This window comes from Panthera onca, chromosome B3 (genome assembly GCF_046562875.1).
Source record: "Panthera onca isolate mPanOnc1 chromosome B3, mPanOnc1 haplotype 2, whole genome shotgun sequence".
Lineage (NCBI taxonomy): Eukaryota > Metazoa > Chordata > Mammalia > Carnivora > Felidae > Panthera > Panthera onca.
Genome location: NC_138344.1, coordinates 73,323,462 through 73,346,836, shown reverse-complemented (window position 1 = coordinate 73,346,836; position 23,375 = coordinate 73,323,462). Strand labels below are relative to the sequence as shown.

Genomic DNA, 23,375 nt, shown 5'->3' with positions numbered 1-23,375 from the left:
GCCGTGACCTACAAGGCGTGCTCCATCTGACTTCTCTCAGACCTCTCTCCCCCTCACTCTCTCTGTGGAGCTACACCGGCTTTCTTGCTTTTCTTCCAGTTTGCCTGGCCTGTTCCTGCTTCGGGAGTTTTGTACTTTATCGTTCCTTCTGCTGAGAAGGCTCTTTCCTCAGATGTCCTCAGAGCTCATCCCCTCAGTCCACTCGGGTCTTTGTACAGACGTTACTTCACCAGAGACTTCTCCTGTCTCTAATGGTCACTCTCAGTTTCCCATCCTGTTTTGTTTTTCTTGATAGCACCTGTCACCACCTGACATTAATTGTTTACTTGTCTGTTGTCTATCTTTCCCTCTAGAGTGTAAACACCACGAAAGTAAGCACTTTGTTTTGCTCACGGCTGAATATCCAGCGCCTAGAACAGTGCCTGGCATCTGCTAGGTACTCAATAAATATGTTGAATGAAGAAGGGGCAAGGATATTTTAGGCACAGGGAAAGGCAATGTAAAGCACAAAGGTGAGAAAAAGAATGGAGTGTGGGTGCGCGGGGGCGATTGTGGGATGTGAGGGGACAAAAGGAGGCAAGCGGCTAGAACACGACGCTCATGTTCTAGGGAGTTAAGATTTTATTCCACAAGTTAGGAAGCTCTTGTGGCAATCCAGGCAGGAAATGACAAAAGCCCAAATGAGGGCAGTGGCAGCGGGGCTGTGGCTTACTTAGGAGATGATGTCTCCAGGAAAGGATAGATAGGAGAGCAATTTAGAAGGTATAATCAGTATAACCAGTAATACTTATTGGGATGTCTGGTGTAAGAGAGAGAGGTAGGTGATGAGGAAAACACCCACCAGCTTGTAAATGTTGTATCCCAGGGGCTAAGCCTGTCTTAGGATCCACTGTATCCCCAGCAAAGAAACCAAGAGAGGAGCTTGATAACTATTCCTTGAATGAAAAGCTGAGGTTTCTGGTTTGGGCAGTTGGTAGGTGGTGGCATCGTTTACAGGGATGGGGAGGATGGAATCATGTTGAATTTGAAATTTGTAGGATAGGAGGTGGATGTGCCCATTTGGAGCTCAGTAAAGAGATGGGGCTGGAGATAGGCAAGTGCTTCGTAAATACTTGTTGAATGTTTATTTTCCCAGCACTGATCATTGTCTTCCTGGAGCTCTCACTGCATGTGTGTGCACGCATACGTGTGCGTGAGCATGCTGGGGGCTGTCAGGGTGGGCACTCCAACGCAAGGTTACAATGGATTATAATGAGTGTTGTGATTTCTTAGGCACAGGGAGCCATGGGAGCAGACCTAGGCTAGCCTAGGAGAGTAGAAACTCTGTAAGGAAGTTTAAGCTGACACCTGAATGAGGAATTAACCAAAAGAGGGCGGAGTTGCATCTCAGGCAGCAAGAACAAGAGGTATGAAAACTCCGAAGACAAGAAAGAAGGACGTTTTAGAGACTCCTTCTAGTAAAGGACGTCAGGGTGGGCTGCAATACTGAGGTTAAGGTAGGAAATGTTGACAGCTGGCCTGCAGAGGTGGGTGGAAATGGTAAGATAGTTTGTTCAGGGCTTTATTAGTTGTAGTTATTATTGTTCTATAATAAATCATCTAGTGACATAGAATAATAGTCATTTTATTTATTTATTTATGTTTATTTATGTTTGTTTATTTATTTAGGTTTATTTATTTATTTTGAGAGAGAAACAGCTGGGGAAGGTCAGAGAGAGAGGGAGAGAGAATCCCAAGCAGGCTCTGTGCTGTCAGCATGGAGCCCGATGCAGGGCTCAAACCCACAAACTGTGAGATCATGACCTGAGCTGAAACCAAGAGTCTGACGCTTAACTGACTGAACCACCCAGGTGCCCCTATTTATTTATTTTAAAGTAATCTCTACACCCAATGTGGGGCTTGAACTCATGACCCCGAGATTAAGAGTTGCATGTTCTGACTGAGCCAGCCAGGTGCCCCACAGCTGTTTTATTCTTTTATGGTTTCTTAGCTCAGGAATTTTGGAAGGGGTAACTGGGGCAGTGCTGGCTCAGGGTCTCGTGTGGTGGTAGTCAGATGGTGGCAGGAGCTAGAACGAGGGGATGCCGAAGAAGATGGGGGCTAGCTGGGCATCTTTTTCTTTTCGTGTTGTGTTAGATGTGTCTTTCAAGTGGTCCCTCCATATGGACTATGTTGAGTCTCCTTACATAATGGTGGCCCCAGAGCAATCAAACTCTCTACCTGGCAGCTGAAGGCTTCCAGAACGGAGTATGTCATCAACCAGAGTGGAAGCTGTGCGTTTTATGACCTAGCCTCTGAGGTCACAGGGTGTCTTTCCTGCTGAACTCTGTAGGTAGAAACATTCACAGAAGAGTATCTCTTCTTCTTCTTTTTTTTTTTTTAAATGTTTATTTATTTCTGAGACAAAGAGAGACAGAGCATGAGTCGGGGAGGGGCAGAGAGAGAGGGAGACACAGAATCCGAAGCAGGTTCCAGGCTCCGAGCTGTCAGCACAGAGCCAGACGCGGGGCTCGAACTCACAAACCGTGAGATCATGACCTGAGCTGAAGTCGGTCGCTCAACCGACTGAGCCACCCAGGTGCCCCAAGAATATCTCTTCATAAGAGAAGAGGCACAGACCCTATCTCTTGATGGGCAGAGTGTTACAGTCACATTGTATGAAAAGCATGTTGTTGAGACATCTTTGGAAAATACAATCTGTTGCACAAACCACATTAAGGAGTTTGGTGGGCTTTCTCCTATGGTAATAAAAAAAAAACCTCTTTGAGAGTAAAGCAGAGAGTGACTTGTGTTGTGATTAAATTGTAGAGTTTGTGATTTTTAGAAAGATTACTCTGACTTCAGTTTGCAGAACTAAAAACAGGGAGACCACTTAGGAAGCTGTTGCCATGATCCCAGTGAGGGAGGATAGTGGCTTGGATTAGAGTCATGGGATGAGAGATGAGGAGACTGGTTAAGACTTAGACACTGATTAGATGGATATGGGTGGAGGTTGAGGATGATAAGATGACCACGTTTCTGTCTCGGGCAACTGGGTGGATGGTGATGCCAGTTACTTACAGGGAGTCAGACTGAAGGAGCAGTAGGTTAAGAGAAATTGATAGGTCAGTTTTGGATAGGTTGAATTTGTGTTTGCTGACGTCCAGTAGGTGGTTGTATATTCATATGTATATGAAATTACGGTGGTTGGGCTGGTGATATACTTTTGTGAATCCTTGGTGTAGAGGTGGTCATTGAAATCACAGTAGCAGATGAGATGATCTTGACCGGATGTAGCAAGAGAGGAGGAAAGGGGCGAGGTTAGCATCTCAGGAATGCCAACATTGAAGGATAAATAGTCCACAACAAGGAGAAGAAGCGCCCAGAGAGATAAGAGGGAAATGGGAGATGGTGAGTAAAAGAGAGCAATTTGAGAAGGAGTCGGTGGCCAACGGTGTCCAATCTGCTAAGAGGCCAAGCTAGATAAGGAGGGCGGTTGCTTGGATATATCAACAGGAAGTCACCGTGACTCTGGAGAGGGAAATTTCAGGGCAGTGAGGGTAGAGTCAGATTTCAGAGAGATTGTTTATTCATCCAGTGAAACCTGAGTATCTACTATATGCCTACTTCTGGGCGAGGCCTAGGGATCCAGAAGTGACTGTTACTCAGTCTGTCCTCATTTGGCTCCGACTTGATGATAGAGACACATCAATAAACTATTCTATTGCAGTGTGGATAGTGTGGGGAAAAGCAGAGGCAGCACACTCAAGGGGGATGGGTTTACACTCAAAAGTAGCCTTTGTTGAGGAACTGTTAAGTAAGATAAGGAATGGAATGCCATTTGGAATTGACAAATAACAGGTCAGGAAAACTGTCCCTCTTCAGTGGAGTGGTAGAGTGGATATCAGTCAAGGGAAAGGAAGGGAATGTAGATATACTTTCCAGAAGACTGATTCTGTAGACAAGAAGTGTGGTTCTTAGAGGGAGGGACCGAGGTTGAGGGAGGGGTTTATGGGGAAGACTTCAGTCCTCCTTAGGCTGGTTTGGGGGTATATTTCTGGAAAATTTGGATGAAGAATCCATACCCGACAGTCATGTCTTCTCCATGGTTGGGTAGAGTGCTTGGGTGCCCCGAGTCAGCATCTCTCTCCCTTGAACTCATCCCTTTGGGAGGCAGGAATGTGTGGTGGTTAAGAGCATGGAATCAGGTCAAATTATTAGTCTCAGGTTCCTCATCTGTATAATGGAGTCTATCTCCTAGAGGCTTGATCTATATTTTTACCATACTTTAATCCTGTTCAAACAGTGACCATTTCAGGAGAGCAAATAATTTCTGCTCCCGTCATGGTGGCTTACTGTCCCTCTACAGATAATAGTTTTCCTTTAGAACTGCTGATGAACTACAATGCTAGATAGGCTACTATTGCGAATAGACCTTGAAATTATTTACTGATTATTGCTTAAGTAAGTTTTTTCTACGCGTGGGTGACTTCACTCATTGCTGATTTCATTGTCTGGGTAATCACGTGCTTTCCTCTCTGCCAGGAGTTTGTCCTCCCATCCCCCAACCCCAGCATGAGCCTCCCTGTGCTCAGTCCAGGTAACGGTGGTCCTGGTGCCCACCTGCACCCCCTTCGCTGCCCCAGACTGGATGGGTTGCCTCACAGTGACTTTCACAGCACCCAGTTTTTATTCTTTTTTAAACTGTCTTTTCTTTAAAAAAAAGTTTTTTTAAAATGTTCATTCAGTTTTGAGGGACAGAGAGCGAGCAGGGGAGGGGCAGAGAGAGAGGGAGACGCAGAATCCGAAGCAGGCTCCAGGCTGTGAGCTGTCAGCACAGAGCCCGACGTGGGGCTTGAACTCACAGACCGTGAGATCATGACCTGAGCTGAAGTCAGTCGTTTAACCAACTGAGCCACCCAGGCTCAGGGTTTTTCTGTTTTTTGTTTAAGTTTATTTACTTTTAGGGAGAGAGAACTCACACAAAAGTGTGTGAGCAAGGGGTGGGGCAGAGAAGAGAGAGGGAGAGAGAGATTCCCAAGCTGGCTCCATGCTCAGTGTGGAGCCAATGTGGGGCTCAATCTCATGAACTGTGAGATCATGACCTGAGCCGAAATCGAGTCGGACACTTAACCTACTGAGCCACCCAGGCACCCCATCACCCAGTTCTTATAATTGTCCATGTTCACTTTTCTGTGAAGGCTGAGGACTGGGTCTGTACAAGGCCTGGAGCACAGTCAGTGCTCAGTACATACTTGCTCTCTGGCTGGCTGAATGAATGAATGAATGAATAAAGGAATAAATGAATTAGGAGTTCTGAAAAAACCTTGCTGTCCCGCCAGGGTACTATAAATGGTTACTTTTCCTAACCAGAGAAGTGTGCAGATGGCCCCTCCTAGAGCTGATTATTCTGGCTTCTCAGAGTTCTTAGGGGACTGCCCCAGTTTTCTGCAGCCAGAAGCCCCATCACCCCAGGGGGAGATCATCCCGCTCACAGTCCCACATCCTTGCATACAATAGGGACAGCATGGCGTGCTGCGGTGTATACAAGTTTTGGAGCTGGACACTGCCTGAGTGGCCTCAGTTTTCTCAATTATGAGATAAAGACTGGGGTGCCTGGCTGGTTCAATCAGAAGAGCATGTGACTCTTGATCTTGGGGTCGTGGGTTCGACTCCCATCTGCGGTGTAGAGATTCCTTAAATAAATAAAACTTAAAAAAAGATAAAGATAATACACCTACTCTGTCACATTAAGTTAGATGATATCTATGAGAATGCAAGGGACCTAACACTTAATTATTAGCCAAAAATGGTGTGTCCTACTGCAAATTCTATTCAGTCATATGCATCTTATTAATTTCTAAAAACTTTACTTTCCATTCCACCTTTGGATGACTTAAAAGCGGTTTTAGTGTTCCAGGGATCAGAAAGGAGAGCTGAGGGGCACCTGGGTGGCTCAGTCGGTTGAGCATCTGACTTTGGCTCAGGTCATGATCTCGCGGTTCGTGAGTTCGAGCCCCGCATCAGGCTCTGTGCTGACAGCTCGGAGCCTGGATCCTGCTTCCGATTCTGTGTCTCCCTCTCTCTCTGCCCTTCCCCTGCTCACGCTGTGTGTGTGTGTCTCTCTCTCTCAAAAATAAAATAAACATTGAAAAAGTTTATTTTTAAAGAAAGGAGAGCTGAGACCCTTCTTCCTCTTTGCCAGACAGGGGAACTTTTCCCTTGGCAGAGTCAGAGCGAGGTGTCCCCAAGTGCAGCCCCACCTGACCGTTCTTTCTTGAAAGCCAGCCTGCCTCGGCCACTGTTAGCCGTTTCGGACGCTTCTGCTCCTGCCTTGTCCTGTCTGTGCTTGCCTGCCCTGTGATCTAGGATCTTTGGTCTAGTTTTTTTTGTTTTTGTTTTTGTTTTGTTTTTGCCTTTCATGAACAGGAGCTCTTACTTCCTGTGTCTTCACAGGAGGTCTGCCCACACTGTGCCAGTCAGCCAGCAGCACATACTCAGGCCCCTCTGGGAACAGACCGCTGGTCTTTGGGGATCAGGTGTGTCCCCGATGCTTGACCCTAGTGACTTGCACATAGTAGGTGCTTCAATAAATGGCAGCTGGATGCACGAACAGGAGATGTGGCTCTAGATTTGGCTTGGCGGAGAAGGGCATTGTGTGCCTTTGGCTCTCAGGGTTGGATGAGGGCTGGGCCCACTGTGGGCTAGGCACGAGGGAGGGCAGAGAGCTCACCCCGGGTCTCCTGGAGCCGCTTGTGGGCTGTAGGGGACTTTGGATCTCTGCGTGTTTGTCTGAGAGCTTGGGCCGTGTGTCCTTGTGCAGCTTCTTCTGATACTCGACCACTGACTTCACGTACTTGTGGCTAATGAAGCGGAATAGGCAGATGCTGGGCCCGCAACTGATTTCTGCCCTTCATACTTTCTACTTGGCAGCTAGGTACTTTCTCAGAGGAGTTTTCTCAAGAGCCACTTTAGGTTGGAGGTGAGGAAGCTTCCACTTCACGTCCCACATTCACACACTGCATAGGCTGGAGTCAGAGCCTTGGGTTCTTTCTGGGGTGGGGCCGACATGAACTTCAGCACAACCTTCCTCCACAGGCAGAGGGTAGAGCTCTGTATTGGTTGGATCCTCAAGGCTCTTCAGGGGTTCACCCTTGGTCTTCTTTTTCTTGTGTTCTTTCTCTCTGACTCAGGAGAGGCTGAGGGGACAGGCTAAAGTAGGCTTGGGAAGAAGCTGGGGAGAGTGGGCCCCCACCCTGGCTGTACATTGGAATCACCTAGGGCTTTAGAAAAATGCTAATGGCCCCTTCCTCTCCCACTTCGTTTCCCCAACCAAATAAATCTGAGCCACTGGTTAGAAGAATGGGAATTGGCTTGGAGAAGGAGAACTGGGGAAGTAGAAAAGTTGCTGCTGAGGAGAACTGATGGAGGCCTTGGACGGAAAGGTTCTCAGTTGTCACTGTCCCTTAGAATTGCCTGGGAAGCCTCAAAAACACGCAGGTGCCTGGGCTCCACCCCAGCGTTTCTGACTTCATTGGCCTAGGTGGGGCCTGAGCGCTGACTTTGTTAAAGCTTGTAAAGCGATGCCAATGTGCAGCCAGGATAAAGGAGCACCGAGTTAAGGGAAGGGTTTGGGCTTGTTCTGATCAAGGCTGTTCTGTAGGTGATTATTTCGTCTAGTGATTACCTAAGGCAGCACACCCAAAGCAGGCAGATCATGACTCCTCTGGGAAACCCCGTCTTAGACTTCCTGCATCCAGAACTTCTGGGTTGGAGCTCTGAAACCCTAGGTAACATGCCTCAGGTGATTCTGATGCTCGCTTAACCTTGGGGTCCCGTTTCTGAGGACCCAAACTGTACCTAGCTGAACAAACCAGTAAGGATCGGACCGATAAGGACTAGCTGGCTTTGAGAAGAGAGCAGGTAGTGTGGTTTAATATGAGGGCCTCCTGGTACAGACCGCCTGCTTGCTCCCTCAGAGTGGTGCAGAGCCGCGGTGACCAAAACGCTGCCTGAGTTCCAGGGGGCATAGTAGGAAGACTCTGATCCAGTGATCCGTAGGGTTTATGCTCTGTGTGTTGTCTTGCCTGCTGTTCTTACCCATGATGTCTGAGTAAGCAAAATGGTCCTGTAGCCTGAAAGGTAAAAGAACCTGAGGACCATCTGCTGTCTGAGACCTATTACAGCACCTAGGAAGGGTGGAAGAAACAATACGTCAAGGAAGCCAGGAAGAAAATTTACTTATTTAAGCTTATTTGTTTGGACAGAGAAAGAGAGAGAGTGTGCATATTGAGAGGCAGAGAGAGAGGTGGGGAGGGAGAATCCCAAGCAGACTCGGGGCTTGAGCTCACGAACCGTGAGATCATGACTTGAGCCAAAATCAAGAGTTGGACGCTTAACACACTGAGCCACCCAGGTGCCCTGAAAACATGATATTTAAGGTATAGAGAGTATCCCTGACAACACAAACAGAAATACAGCAGGTAAAAAGAGGAGAGACTTGAACTTTCTGGGTTTAGGTAACACAACTGAGGTTTTTTCAGAAACCTTACATCTGGTCCTTGTGAGGAAAGGGCAGTGGTAGAGTATTCTGGAAACATCTGGGTATTAGCAGGCCTGAGCAAACCAGTGAAGAGTCTCGGCTGCTCCCCAGGGGGTGTGACTCTGGCTGCAGGTAGACCAGCCTAATGCAGAGACATGCGGTTTTTCTGGAGCAACCTACCACAAAGAGCTTGCTTGAATCACTTGAACCCACAGATGGCTATCCTTTTGCTATCCCGTGGGATGAATGATGTTATCAGTCAGAGGATACCTGAGGTGTGTCACTGGTGACTCCGAACGTCAAGATAGTGAACTGAGTGGCAGGTGGCATTTTCATCTCTGTTAATTGAAGGCTGTGCATGTGCAAGAGCAAAGAGAACCTAGAGCAGAGTACCTGACTGTAAATGCTAAGATACCAGGAGGATAAACTCTGGTAAGGGATAGAGCAGATTTCATAGAGATTGGGAGAGATGTGTTTAGTGTCGCTTTAACCTGAAATTGTAAAGGAAAGGAGAAAAATGCACAGATGAAGGTACAAATCTGGGTATTTAAAAAAATGTTTATTTTGAGAGCGAGAGTGCATGTGTGCAAGTTGGTGGGGGCGGGGCAGAGAGAGAGGAAGAGAGAATCCCAAGTAGGCTCCACGCTCAGTGTGGAGCCCAACTCGGGGTTCAATCTCATGAACCATGAGGTCATGACCTGAGCCAAAATCAAGAGTCGGACACTTAACCTACTGAGCCGCCCAGGTACCCCTAAATCTGGGTATTTTAGAGGCTGCGAGGAATCATGTAGAAGGATAAAAGTGGAAAGTTGCTGAGTAGTGCATTTGGAGAAATAGGATAGAAGGTTGGGAATGATGCTTTTGGACTCATAAATGTTAAATAAGGCTAATAAACATTTGCTTTTCGCTAAAATCCGTTTTATTCCATTAGAAGCCGTACCTCTATAAATTTTTTTTTTTAAAGGTTTATCATAAAACATGTCAAACATCCAAAACTAGAGCAAATAATATGATGAACTCCCAGGGTTCAAGCAGCAGCATGAATGATTAATCACCATTGTTTTATCTATACTCCAACCACCCTCTTCACCCCACTAGATTATTTCAAGCCAATCGAAGACATCATACCATTTAACTTGTAAAGGTGTCATTGTGAATCTCCATAAGGATGTTGTTGTTGTTGTTTTATCATTATTATTAATTTAACATAACCAGGGCAAATGTGGAGTCCTAGTGTGAAAGTGACTATACCTACTCAGAGTTTGTACCTCTCAGAAAAAGAAATGGTGCATTTCCTCAGAAAAACTCTAAAGTTTGGCAAAGAGATGATGGAAAAGTTCAGGGAAAAGAATTTATACTCTAATAGATAGGGATTGAAAAAAAAAAAGACCAGAAGCTTCTCCAAAATGAAATTTTCACCTATTTTATCAGAATTATCTTATTTAGGGCACGCCTGGGTGGTTCAGTCAGTTGAGTATCCAACTCTTGATTTCGGCTCAGGTCATGATCCCAGCATGGTGGGATCGAGCCCTGCATTAGGCTCCATGCTGAGTTTGGAGCCTGCTTCAGATTCTCCCTCTCCCTCTCTCTCTGCCTCTCCTCCCTGCTTGAGCTCTCTCTCTTTCTAAAATAAAATTAAAAAAATTCTCTTATTTAGGAAGAGGAGAATCATGTGAACAAACCAATGTGATTAAACATATTGCTTTTTGATAAGCTGAGATTTTTAGAAACAAGATACATAAGAGATGGGGAGAGGTGGCATAACAAAGATTAAATGCAGGAGTGGCCCAGAGCTGTAAGAAAAGTGTCCAAAGGTTGGTGCCCAGCATCAACTAAGATCTGAAGAAGAGACTGCGGATGATAAAAAGCTCTAGAAGCAACATATAGAGTGAAAACAGCAAGGGCACTTAGTTCTGCAATAACAGATGGTAGAGAGAAAGGAGAAGGCCCAGTCCTGTTTTCCTTCTAACTGTATGTAGCAGAAGGATTGGTAACCTAGAAAAGGTTCAGTAAAAAACAGATCTAGGCTAACAAAAAAGCAAGACCAAGAGAATTGAGGAGATAGTAATAAAGCATACTGTTGCTTTATTTTAATTTTATTTTTATGTTTTTAAAGTTCATTTATTTTTGATGGGGGTGGGGGAGAAGGGCAGAGAGAGAGAGGGAGAGAGAGAATCCCAAGCAGGCTCCACGCTGTCAGCACACGGCTCGTCGCAGGGCTTGAACTCATGAATTGTGAGATCGTGACCTGAGCTGAAACCAAGAGTCAGCTGCTAACTGATTGAGCCCCCCAGGTGCCCCAGTTCAACTTTAATTTAAAAAATTTTTTTTAACGTTTTATTTATTTTTGAGACAGGGAGAGACAGAGCATGAACAGGGGAGGGTCAGAGAGAGGGAGACGCAGAATCTGAAACAGGCTCCAGGCTCTGAGCTGTCAGCACAGAGCCCGACGCGGGGCTCGAACTCATGGACCGTGAGATCATGACCCGAGCTGAAGTTGGCCGCCCAACCGACTGAGCCACCCAGGTGCCCCTCAACTTTAATTTTTTTATTCAAGTGTAATATAAAAGGAACAGTGCATATGTTGTAAGCGTACAGCTTGATGACTTTTCACACATTTTCACATATGTAACCACCATCCACATCAAAAAACCAGTCCTCTGAACTCCTCTTGTGTTCTTCTCAGTCACTCCCCTTGTCCCCCATGCACACATGAAGGGAAATTACTATTATTCTTAGTAGCATAGATTCATTTTGGCCATTTAATATAAGTGGATATAAAGGATATGCACTCTTTTTTTTTTTTTAGTGTTTATTTTTGAAAGAGAGGGGTGGGGAGGTGGAGAAGCAGAGAGAGAGTGATACAGAGAATCTGAAGCAGGCTCCATGCCGTCAGCACGGAGCCTGATGAGGGGGCTCAAACTCACGAACTGTGAGATCACGACCAGAGCCGAAGTCAAGTTGGATGGACGCTTAACCAACTGAGCCACCCAGCCACCCCAGGATATGTGTTCTTTTTGTGTCTTTGTTCACTTAATATGTTTGTGAAGTTTATATTTTATAGTTGCAGATGGATCATATTATTGTTTAATATTCTACATATTCTAAGTATTTACTTAGTCACTCTACTGTTGATTGGCATTTGGATTGTTTATAATTATTATTTTTTACAATTATTATTATTATTGTTTTTAAGTAAACCTTATGCCCAACATGGGGCTTCAACTCACAACCTTGAGATCAAGAGTCACATGCTCAGGGGCACCTGGTTGACTAAGCTGGTAGGGCATGCGACTGTCTTCTTTATTTTTTTTAATGCTTGTTTATGTTGAGACAGAGAGAGCGAGCGAGAGAGAGAGAGAGAGAGAGAAACAGCGTGAGCAATGGAGGGGCAGAGAGAGAGAGAGAGAGAGAGAGAGAGAGAGAGAGAGAATCCCAAGCAGGCTCCGTAATCCATGGAGAGCCCCGTTCGGGGGTTGATTCCATGACCGTGAGATCATGACTTGAACTGAAATCAAGAGTTGGATGCTTAACTGACTGAACCACCCAGGCACCCCTGAGCATGTGAGTCTTGATCTTGGGGTTGTGAGTTTGAGCCCCACATTGGGTGTAGAAATAATATTAAAAAAAAAAAAAAAGGCAAAGAGGACCTGGGTGTCTCAGTGGGTTAAGCATCCAACTCTTGATTTTGGCTCAAGTCATGATCACACAGTTTGTGAGATTGAGTCCCACATCAGGCTCTGGGCTGACAGCATGGATCCTGCTCGGGATTCTCTCTCTCCCTCTCTCTGCCCCTCCCTCACTTGCTTGAATGCACATGCGTGCTCTCTCTCAAAATAAATAAAAAACATTAAAAACAATCTTACCAAAAAAAAAAAAAAAAAGAAAAAAAAGAGTTGCATACTCTACTGACTGAGCCAGCCAGGAGCCCCAGGTTATTTCTAATTTTTGACTATTACGTGGTATAGCTATGAAAATTCTATAAATGTGTGCTAATTTCATTGAATCATTTGATTGTGTCATTAGATTGCAAGGGCAGAGACACGTTTATACAGATTTCAGAGAAGTTCTTGGCAAATTCTCACAATATTCTTGTTGACAAGGTAGAAAAAGGTGGACTAGATAAAAGAATACTTTGGTGGATTCTTGGTTGATGTTGTAGAATAATGACAGCATACAGGAAGGTCTCTAATGATAGACTACAGGGCTCTGCCTGTCTAGTCAACATTTTCATCAAGACTTCAGGGAGGACCCAGAAGGTATGCTAATCAAATTTGCAGATTTCACAAATTGAAGGCATTTGAACTACTTAATAAAATTAGGAGGGAAAATCCATTTCTAGTAGATGAGAATGATACCTAAAAATTTACAGAGGAAAGTTCCTGGGAATAAATGTTAAGGTCTCCTATTTAGGATTAAAAAAAAAAATAATAAAAAAATCCCTTTTTTAGGCCCTGAAAGGGGGATAGGGAAAAGCTCATTAGTTTGAGGTGGAGTTGGAGTTGACAATGAATTCAAACTGAAAGCCCCTAGTCTGCAAAAATGTCTGGAGTGTTCTTTGTGGTCTCATGTTTCCAGGGACATACTGACAAAGTGAAGTAAATGGAGAGGAGGGAACGCGATGGTGAGTGAGTGAGTGATCTGGAAGTGACATTTGTCACACAAGAGGTTGAAGAAACTGCGTTTTTAGCTTCAATGGGGGAAGTATCAAAAGGGACAGGGTGTTAATGTTTGATAAGAAGGGCCATTATGTAAATGAGGCCATTTATCTGGATTCTGTGTAGTTCCAGAGGAGAGGTCTAGGACTACTGGGTAGAAGTTAGGAGGAAGAAGTTTTTGACTTAGTGGAGGGAAGAGTTATTGATCTCTTTAAAAATGGAATGAGTTGTCTAATAAATAAAGTATTGAGGTTTTATAGTCTCTGGGAATTTGAAGCAGAAAATACACTGAATAGTGGCCAGAGTTTCATGTGTTACATTCTATGTGTTTAAAACTAACGGTGCTGGGAGAATTGTGGGTTTAATGTTCTTTTTTCAGGGACTGTTTAGTGTGGGCATCTAAAGTAAATCTGGGCATCTGATCTGAGTGGGCCTACAAGCTTTGTTGTTCTGTATCAATCTATGTGGGTGCTTTCCTGGCTTTTAGTTCTACAGCTGACGCTGGGCCTTAGTGCTAGAACTAGCCTTCTGCTCCAGGAGAGTCCATGCAGTTGGGTTTGATGACCGACCGACCGTTCAGGGGCATCTCTTTAGATGATTATAGGAGTGGCTTCTCCTTCCTCCAGAGCAGGTCAGAGCAGGAAAGGAGCTGCACCTGAGTCACGGGTCCAAGGTGATTTCCAGCCATCTTCTTGTGGACTTGGCCCAGTGTTGGGTGGAGATGGAATTACACCTAGAGGTTGGAGGGTAGGGCATTTCTGTCCTTGAGGTTGGCTTGCAGTTGCCGCCATATTACTATAAGCCTGTGGTCCCCTCCTTTTCCTGCCTCTGAAGCAGGAGGTTGGGCTCCACTTTAAGAACAGTGCACTAGGCTGGGCTTTGGGGTCTCCGGTCAGCTGTATCCGCTGTGGGCGAGGACAAACAGCCCAGTCAGCAGTGCTGCCTGCCATACCCATTTCCTGCTCCCATGGCCAAGAGGCCCTGGAGGAAGCTGGGCTCTGGGGAAGGTGAGGGCCAGCTCTCCTCAGGCAGTGCCCTGCTCCGTTTCCTTCCATAGGATTCCCTTCTTCATTCAAACCTCGTCCCGGTGCTCAGGACGCAGTAGATCAGGGCAAGATGGTGGGTTGGTGGCTGAGAAAGAAGGCTCAGGTGTGGGGGGAGGGAGAAAAACTGTGGGTAAAAGGAGGGATGCAAATAGATGGATATGGAATTCAAGTAGAGAAGCAGTAGGGATTAAAATGCAAACAATCCATGTATTTTCATTTCAGAATTTGTTGTGGTAAAGGATGATGAGTTGTCTTTTCCCTGCCCACATGCCTGGACAGAGCTGAGAACAGATGCTGTGGCACAAGGCTGCAGACAGACTCTGAACCTGAATTAATCCCTGAAGCTAGGCCGGTTTGGTGGTGTGACTGTAGTTACCCTGAGGGCTATCAGTTTCTGTGATCCCATTCCCTTGTGAATATTGTAGCATCTGTTGTCCCTGGCCTTTCTTTTTATATTTTATTTTGTTTTATTTTTACTTTTTTTTTTAATTAAAAAAATTTTTTTTAATGTTTATTTATTTTTGAGACAGACAGAGACAGAGTGTGAGTGGGGGAGGGTCAGAGAGAGAGACACAGAATCTGAAGCAGGCTCCAGGCTCTGAGCTGTCAGCACAGTGCCCGACGTGGGGCTCGAACTCACGGACCGTGAGATCATGACCTGAGCCAAAGTCAGGCACTTAACCGACTGAGCCACCCAGGCGTCCCTTATTTTTACTTTTTAAAGTAAACTCTGCACCCACCTTGGGACTCGAACTCATGACCCCAAGATCTAGAGTCATATGCTCTACCAACTGGTAGCTGGCCAGGTGCTCCCCTTCCCCCACTTCTGCCCTTTTTTGGTCTCGGGCCGGGCGTTTCTACTCAGAAATCTGGCTGCTGTGTTATTTGTGGAGCAGCAGCAGAGCCTGAGGGTAAGGTGTAGGGGTCACAGGGTGAACAGAAGGGGCGTGAGGGCTGTTGAATGGCTGGAAACTGAAGCCCAGTGGGGAGTGAAGGATGGGTAATTGACTGGGGAGGATCAACAGAGCTGAGAGATTTGTGGAGGGTGAGATAAAGGCACTTTGGTCATTTTGTAGGGTGCTTGGGAGCCAGTATGCATGTCTTTAATTATTAACCGAGCACTGAGGAGTTACCGGTGTATTTTTGCCCAGCCCTGTGATAAGCTTTGGTTGTTTATTAGGCAGAAAGGCAAGTGTTTGTATAGGACTAGAATGCCCCTTCTACTGAAGAGCAGAAAAGAACTTGGGCAGCGAGAATAGGGGTATAAAGAAGGGGGGGATGGGGGAGAGAGAGACAGAAGATGAGCTGTTCTTTGAGGTTGGTCTTTCCTGCTTCTCAGGATGAAGATGCTTCTGGGGCAGTGTGGTGAGGCCAGGACACAAGAAAACAGGGGGGATTAGGGACATTGAGGGACATGCCACCACCAGAGCTGAGACAGGGAGTATTTCTTCCGTAGCCTGAAGCAGGCAAGCCCAGCACCGGACCTCACTTTCTGCAGTTTAAGGCAGGCTGATTCTGATCTTACCCTGGGATCTCTTGGAAGGAACTGTTAAGCCCCTCCTGGTGCTCCAGTTGCTGATCTGGGAAGGCAGAAGCAGCAAGGTGATTCTCTGCCAGAGTGGGGAAGGCGTGCTGCAAGTGCCTGCCTGCCTGCCTGCTTAAGAGGCTGGTGGGGGATTGAGAACATTCAGCTGAGTTTCAGAATCATTTCTTTTGACTTTCTTCCCTGTCACATCCTGGGGCTATCGGTCAACTTCACAGCATGTGTGGGCTTCCCTTCTTGAATGTCATCTTCTGAAGTAGTAAACTGAAACTTTTTTGGGGGTAACAGATTTCTCTGAAATTCGGACATAAAGCTTAGGACGCTTTTCTTAGAAAAATGCATATATTTTTGGTGTACATACATAACCATTTACAAGGAATTTCAAGCATTTTGGAAGCTGTAGGTTAAGAACTCTCTAGGGGTGATCCATGGACTTTGCCAAAGCTCATCCAGGTAAAGGGATTGCCTCTACCCCCGAGGTAGAAGGACTTGAGGAATGTTTGTGGGTTTTTTTTTTTTTTTTTGAATGTTTATTTACATTTTGAGAGTGCATGTGAAGGAGAGGAGCAGAGGGAGAAAGAGAGAGGGAATCTTAAGTAGCAGGCTCCACGCACAGTACAGAGTCTGAAATGGGGCTTGATCCCATGACCTTGGGATCAGATAACCTAAGCTGAAATCAAGAGTCAGATGCTCACCCAACAGATTCACCCAGGTGCCCCTGTTTATTTTTGAGAGAGAGAGAAAGAGAGAGAGAGAGAGAGAGAGAGAGAATCCCAAGCAGGTTTCTGTGCTGTCAGAGTAGAGCCTGATATGGGGTTTGATCCCATGAACTGTGAGATCGTGACCTGTGTGGCTCACTCTTTTGCAATGTCCAGTCAGGAAAAATGCTGTCCCCACTCTATAGGAACCTCAGCTCCAAGAATCTTTCCAAGTACAAAAACAAGTGGCTGAGCTGGCAGGCAGCAGCAGGAAGTCTGGCCCCCATTCTAATCCCTGGCCACATGTTCTGACCTGCTGGGCCAGGCATTGGATAAGTCACAACAGGATCTACCAAGGTTAACAATACCAGAGCGCCGAGTCCTGGAGCCCGTATCAGGAGGTAAAGGGGTGGAAAGCTGGACAGACCATGACTTTTTGGAGCCAGTAGCGGAAAAACATCACTAATCCTGTACAGCTACCAGTTGCCTCCCACTGCTGTGAACACTTTTGTATGTAAGCAAATCCAGTTACTTTGTTTTTCCTCTCTTAGTGTAAGTGCTAAGGGTGTGTGTGGTGCTGCCTACACAGATGCTCAGCAGGTGCCTTTGAATGCTAATGGTGAGGACATTCTGGGCAGAGGTGTCAAATACACAGCAGGTCAGAACCCAAACACTTCTTTGGCCAAGGGCTCTGTTTTGATGACTGCTACTGGAAATATTGCTTGAAAGTCTAAGGCTCTCTGGGTGGTAGGGACAGTCCCCAATCAATATTGTTATTATTATTTTTTCAGGTCTCTTAACCTTCATTAACTGTGCCTATGTCAAGTGGGGAACACTGGTACAAGATATCTTCACCTATGCTAAAGTCTTGGCATTGATCGCCGTCATCATTGCAGGCATTGTTAGACTCGGCCAGGGTAAGACATAATAGTGACTAAGTTTTGTGCAGTTCTTTGAGCCACACTTCTTTAAGTGCCTTTTGTGCATTCTCATTTGCTAGGTACTACTAGTTCCATTTTATTTATTTTTTATTTATTTAATTTTTAATTTTTTTTTTTTTAACATTTATTTTTGAGACAGAGAGAGACAGAGCATGAATGGGGGAGGGTCAGAGAGAGAGGGAGACACAGAATCTGAAACAGGCTCCAGGCTCTGAGCTGTCAGCACAGAGCCCGACGCGGGGCTCAAACTCACGGACCGTAAGATCGTGACCTGAGCTGAAGCCGGCGCTCAACCGACTGAGCCACCCAGGCGCCCCTATTTATTTTATTTTTAATGTTTTTATTTACTTTTGAGACAGAGAGAGAGCATGAGCAGAGGCAGAGAAAGAGAGGGAGACACAGAATCTGAAGCAGGCTCCAGGCTCTGAGCTGTCAGCACAGAGCCTAACGCGGGGCTCGAACTCATGGAGTGTGAGATCATGACCTGAGCTGAAGTCGGACGCTCAACCGACTGAGCCACCCAGGCGCCCCTACTAGTTCCATTTTATAGATGGGGGAAACTGAGGCTGCAGAATTAAGTATCTTGCCCGAGTCCCTAGCTAGTAAGTTCAGATTTGTACTCAGATGACCCCAAAGCTGGTCTTGCCAGCTGTTGCAGACTGTTATGTCCAATGCTGTGGCTGTGATTGTTCTGCCCGTGGAAGTGGGTAAGGGCAGAAATGAAACCCTTGTACCCACTCCTCTCCAGTTTCCAGGTAGGAACACATAGTCTACTACTCTATTGACCTGGGCCTTCTAAGCCCTATCCTTCCTCCATTCTGTACCAGCTGTCTGTGGGGTTAGAAAAGGGGTGGGATCGGGTAGCTTACAGGATAGGACAGAACCACATTACTTAGGTTCTATAGCCCTTCAGTTCTGTCATGGTTTCTTACCCTAGAAAACCACCATGGTCCTTCCCGTCAAGATCCTCATGCTGTTTGTTCCCTGCATTCCAGCCCATCATTGTAGAGGTCTCTCTTCTGTCCCTGTTCTTTTACCACTGCCCTTGCTGCCAACCGTGTTCTAAGCCACTCACTAGCTGTTACTGTCCTATTCTTTTACTCCTTTATTCGATCACCTTAAAGTTGAGGGCGAACCACTAATCCTTTTGTCTTTCCATGTTCTCTGAATTCCAGGAGCCTCCACTCACTTTGAGAATTCTTTTGAGGGTTCATCATTTGCAGTGGGGGACATCGCCCTGGCATTGTATTCGGCTCTGTTCTCCTACTCAGGCTGGGACACCCTCAACTATGTTACTGAAGAGATCAAGAATCCCGAGAGGTAGGTATCTCACCATCAATTTTCCACAGCAGTAAGGATATGCTATCATTTATTGAGTTGTGCCCAACAGCATACCACAACCACTGAGACTGATTTTATTGGTTCCACTTTAATAGATGGGAGGTCTAAAGCCCAAATACCTAGTCTGTAACAGCAGGCCTTTTCACATCTGCTCACTCATTCCTACATTAATTAAAGCAGGTTCTACCGTGTGTTCATCCATGCTTTCATATGGCTTTTCCTGGCTACTCCTCCACCTTTATCCTCACATAGATAACTTTAGGTCCCAAATGCCCCCAAACGGTCCTATTTCCTTTTTGATCCTTTGCTTTCTCAAATTTATACTGACATAGTGGTATCATGTCAGCATCGAATGCTATTGCTTCATCATTTTTATTCTAAAATACTCTGTAGTCATGCAGTGACAAGAGCACTGGACAGGGAGTCAAAGAGCCTGGAGCCTGTCTTTCCACTCATTTGTTGATGACCTTGAGGGAGTCCCCTGCCAACTCTGCCTGCTTCCTTATGTATAAATTGAGGGGGTTGAATTATATGATCTCCAGAGCCCTTCCTGGATCAAAAATTCAATTATTCTTGGAACTGAGAGTATGAGGGAATGGAGTTTCTGTAAATTTTTAAATCAAAATAATAAACTTTTCTTGGCACACATCCAGTGTTGCAATTCCAGGAGCAGATAACAGAAGCAGGACTGAGCCTGTGTGGTGCTTCCACCTACTGGACAGAAGCTGAATGACTTGAGAATATCCCCCCTCCCCCTCACTGTGAAGAATGCTTATAAAGGTCATTGCTTTATTGGTCCAGAGGACCTTGTCCTTGTGTCTTGGCCACTGGTTAGGATGCCACATAAGCTTCTCAAGTTGAGTAAGGGCATGGACATAGTTCCCAGCTTGCTTATGTAGATACATAGTGTTCTTCCCAACAAGAGTCTTATTCTCTGGAGATGTTAGATTTCACAATTTGCCTCCATAATTTCCTCTTAGATTTCTCCACTTTAATACAAATTTCCCAACGTTGACAATCTTGAGAGGGAATCCTGACGTCAAGAGGCTTTGGATGTGAAAACCAAAAAGCCCCTGTTTCCTGTGCTATTATTCTGTGACATAGTTCTGTTAATCCTTTTTCTGCTCAGCCTTTTCTCTAAATGTGATATTCTTTTCCCTTGATACCCTTTAAGCTCTGAACTCTGAAGAATGAAGTCACGATTGTAGGTAACTTCAAAGGCAAAAGCAGTGGGGCAATGCACCCGAGGCACCACCCCTGGATTGGTGTGGGAGTGTAAGGAATAAAGGAGATGGGGATGTGACCGTGGGACTAATGCATGCATTATTCTATTTGGTCATAGGAACCTACCTCTCTCCATTGGCATTTCCATGCCCATTGTCACCATCATCTACATCTTGACCAATGTGGCTTATTACACTGTGCTAGACATGAGGGACATCCTCGCCAGTGATGCTGTTGCTGTGGTAAAGGATTTTCACAAGCAGAAGGCTGAGGGTGTGCTTGTGGGAAAGTGGGTGGTCCTTGAAAGGAACATGCTTAGGGGCGCCTGGCTCAGTCAACGGAGTGTGTGACTCATGATCTCAGGGTTATGGGTTATGAGCCCCATAGGAGGTATAGGGATTACTTAAAATTAAATCTTAATTTTTTTTTTTTTTTTTTTTTTTTTGAGATAGAGTACGAGTGGAGGAGGGCCAGAGAGAGGGAGACACAGAGTCTGAAGCAGGCTCCAGGCTCCGAGCTGTCAGCAAAGAGCCCAATGCAGGGCTCAAACTCACAAACTGTGAGATCATGACATGTGCCGAAGTCGGATGTTTAACCGACTGAGCCACCCAGGCGCCCCTACCTACTTAAAATTAAATCTTAAAAAAAAAAAAAAAAAGTATGCTTACCATACTGGGCTTACAAAGTCCTGTCATCCTGGTTGTGAATGAAGAGTTAAACAAGGTAGGGGCTATCTGGGGCACGCTTGTCCATGCCTTTCATCCTGTTTAGGTCCTGCTAAAAACACTTTTCTGTTCCTTTCCCTTAGACTTTCGCAGACCAGATTTTTGGAATTTTCAATTGGACAATTCCATTGGCGGTTGCATTATCCTGCTTTGGTGGCCTCAATGCCTCCATTGTGGCTGCTTCTAGGTAAGAGTGGTGTCTTTTACAGGGTGTGTGGGGGGGTATCGTGAAGAGCTATGGCAGGGAAGAGTAGGACTTACAGGACCCGGAGTGTAGTCACTGCTCCCCCAAGTGATAATGATATTAACCCCTTTGTTCTTGTTTCCATCAGCAGCCTCCAGTTCTCACTAATTTCTATAACTGAACTCCATTCCATATTATTCAAACTCTTTTCAAGGAGGGGATGGCAGAGGAAGGGCTATGTGGTACATGAACCAGCCATACCCAGTGTCCCACAAGTTTCTCAGCCTCTTTCATCTTACCCCAAATAGGCTTTTCTTTGTGGGCTCAAGAGAAGGCCATCTCCCAGATGCCATCTGCATGATTCATGTTGAGCGGTTCACACCGGTACCTGCTCTGCTCTTCAATGTAAGTGATCTCAAATGGGGCTGAAAGCCAGACTATGGGGGAAATGTTAACAGTACACACAACTGTTCTGGCTTCCTCAAAGCTCTAGAGTCTAACAGAAAAACTACCTTCCATAAAAAATTGGTAACCTCCTCTGGTCTAGGATAAGGCATAAAGTATGCTGAATATATTGAGATGAAATGACTGCCAAGATTAGTAAGTGCTGTAGTGTTTAAGGGAAGAAGTGATCTACCATGGGGGCAGAAGGTGCACGAGGAAAGACTTCTTGGACAAAGTGCATCTGAAGTGGATTTTTATGTTAGGTAGCAAAAGGTGGAGATGGGCTTTAGGTTAAGAGAAACTGTATAGGCGGGGGGCGGGGGGGGGCATGTGGCTGGCACAGGTAGTGAAGCATGCAACTCTTGATCTCGGGGTTGTGAGTTCAAGTACCACACTGGGCGTAGGGATTAAAAAAAAGGGCATTAAAAAAACCCCTTGAGTGACAAATGCTGTGAGGGGGAGCTGACTTCTGCTTGTGCCTGCAGGGTATCATGGCACTGATCTACTTGTGTGTGGAGGACATCTTTCAGCTCATTAACTACTACAGCTTCAGCTACTGGTTCTTCGTGGGGCTCTCTATCGTCGGTCAGCTTTATCTGCGCTGGAAGGAGCCTAATCGGCCTCGTCCCCTCAAGGTAATTCACCTCCATCTTACCTTTGCTCCAGGGGATTCTTTCAAGACAGAACCCTCTGCCTAGGATTTGGTGGTGGTAGTGGGTGGAGATGAAGGGGATGGAAGGGCTCAGTGCTGTGATCTTTACAGGAGAAATTGCTACTGTAGCTGTCTAACGTCCATTGTTTTGTCTTGTGCCCTTCAGCTCAGTCTTTTCTTTCCCATTGTCTTCTGCCTCTGCACCATCTTCCTGGTGGCCGTACCGCTTTACAGTGATACCATCAACTCCCTCATCGGCATTGGCATTGCCCTCTCGGGCTTGCCCTTTTACTTCCTCATCATCAGAGTGCCAGAACACAAGCGACCTCACTGCCTCCGAAGGATTGTGGGTAAGCCTTTGGGTCTTTTTTTAAAGTAGGCTCTACACCCAGTGTGGAGTCCAACGTGGGGGTTTGAACTCCCAACTCTGAAATCAAGACCGGAGCCTAAATCATGAAATTGGATGCTTAACCAACTGGGCCATCCAGCCACCCCTCCCCACAGCCCCAAGCCTCTGGATCTTCGAGTTGGCTTAGCTATTGTGTACAGCCTTTCCACAAATCTCGTCCCCCTAAGTCACCTTTGCCGTTGGCCCTTCCTGTTAACACTTAGGCTTAAATGAATCGTCCCCCAGGCCAGCCCTGTTCAGTGCCACTTGAATTGAGCTCAGTTGACCTCTTCTCAGTTTTGACTCGCACTTCTCTTTGTAGCATCCACTACATGGTACCTCCAGGTCCTATGTATGTCAGTTGCTGCAGAGATGGATTTGGAAGATGGAAGAGAGATACCCAAGCAACGAGATCCCAAGTCTAACTAAACACCATCTAGAATTCTAAGATGCGGAAAGTGGGGGCCTCTTGTCTCTTGCTGGCTGGAGCCAAAGAAGAGAAAAGGAAAGTACACTTCTTTGTTGAAGCTGCTCAGACCAGGCTTCTGGACAGGTGCCTCCAATTTTTGAACTTGCTTTTTGAGAGATGAAAAGTAATTTATTTGTTTTGCTACACACTGTTCCAGATTTTTTTAAAAAAGACAATATAGCAGACTGTGGTGGGGAGCATGTCAGGTGTGGGCTTGGTTGTACTAGTAGCATATTCCCGTGTGTCAAGACGTTCACTCACTTCTGGGTGTGCCTACCCACTCCTTTCCTTTAAAAGGGCCAATAATGCTCCAAACCTCCTGTCTCCTTTAGAGAGAGAGACATGAAACTGTCACAGGTGCTAGACAATAAACGTTATGTTCTAAACTTTGAGTGGCTTCATTTTAGATGGGTGTCTGCTTTTAGTGTTCCTCCTAGCCTAATGAGAACTGTCCCAGTCTTCTGCTTGTCTCTCAAGTCAGCTGTTGGAGGCTGATGAAACCAGTCTCTATGCAAGAGAGCACACCTAAGTTGCTCTAGCA

General features: G+C 45.8%; 1 protein-coding gene across 4 annotated transcripts in view; it reads left to right on the top strand.

The window, feature by feature from the left end:
- SLC7A7 (solute carrier family 7 member 7) overlaps positions 1-23,220 on the top strand; it is a 33,332-nt gene extending 10,112 nt beyond the window's left edge. For all 4 annotated transcript variants that reach the window (XM_060619189.3, XM_060619191.3, XM_060619188.3 and 1 more), the window contains exons 3-10: positions 17,258-17,383; positions 18,583-18,727; positions 20,091-20,214; positions 20,781-20,884; positions 21,190-21,286; positions 21,811-21,960; positions 22,144-22,327; positions 22,688-23,220. In XM_060619189.3, coding sequence (XP_060475172.1) covers positions 17,258-17,383; positions 18,583-18,727; positions 20,091-20,214; positions 20,781-20,884; positions 21,190-21,286; positions 21,811-21,960; positions 22,144-22,327; positions 22,688-22,794 — 1,037 coding nt within the window. In that variant the 3' untranslated portion in view covers positions 22,795-23,220. The remainder of the gene's footprint in view (positions 1-17,257; positions 17,384-18,582; positions 18,728-20,090; positions 20,215-20,780; positions 20,885-21,189; positions 21,287-21,810; positions 21,961-22,143; positions 22,328-22,687) is intronic.
- Positions 23,221-23,375: the final 155 nt, after the last annotated feature.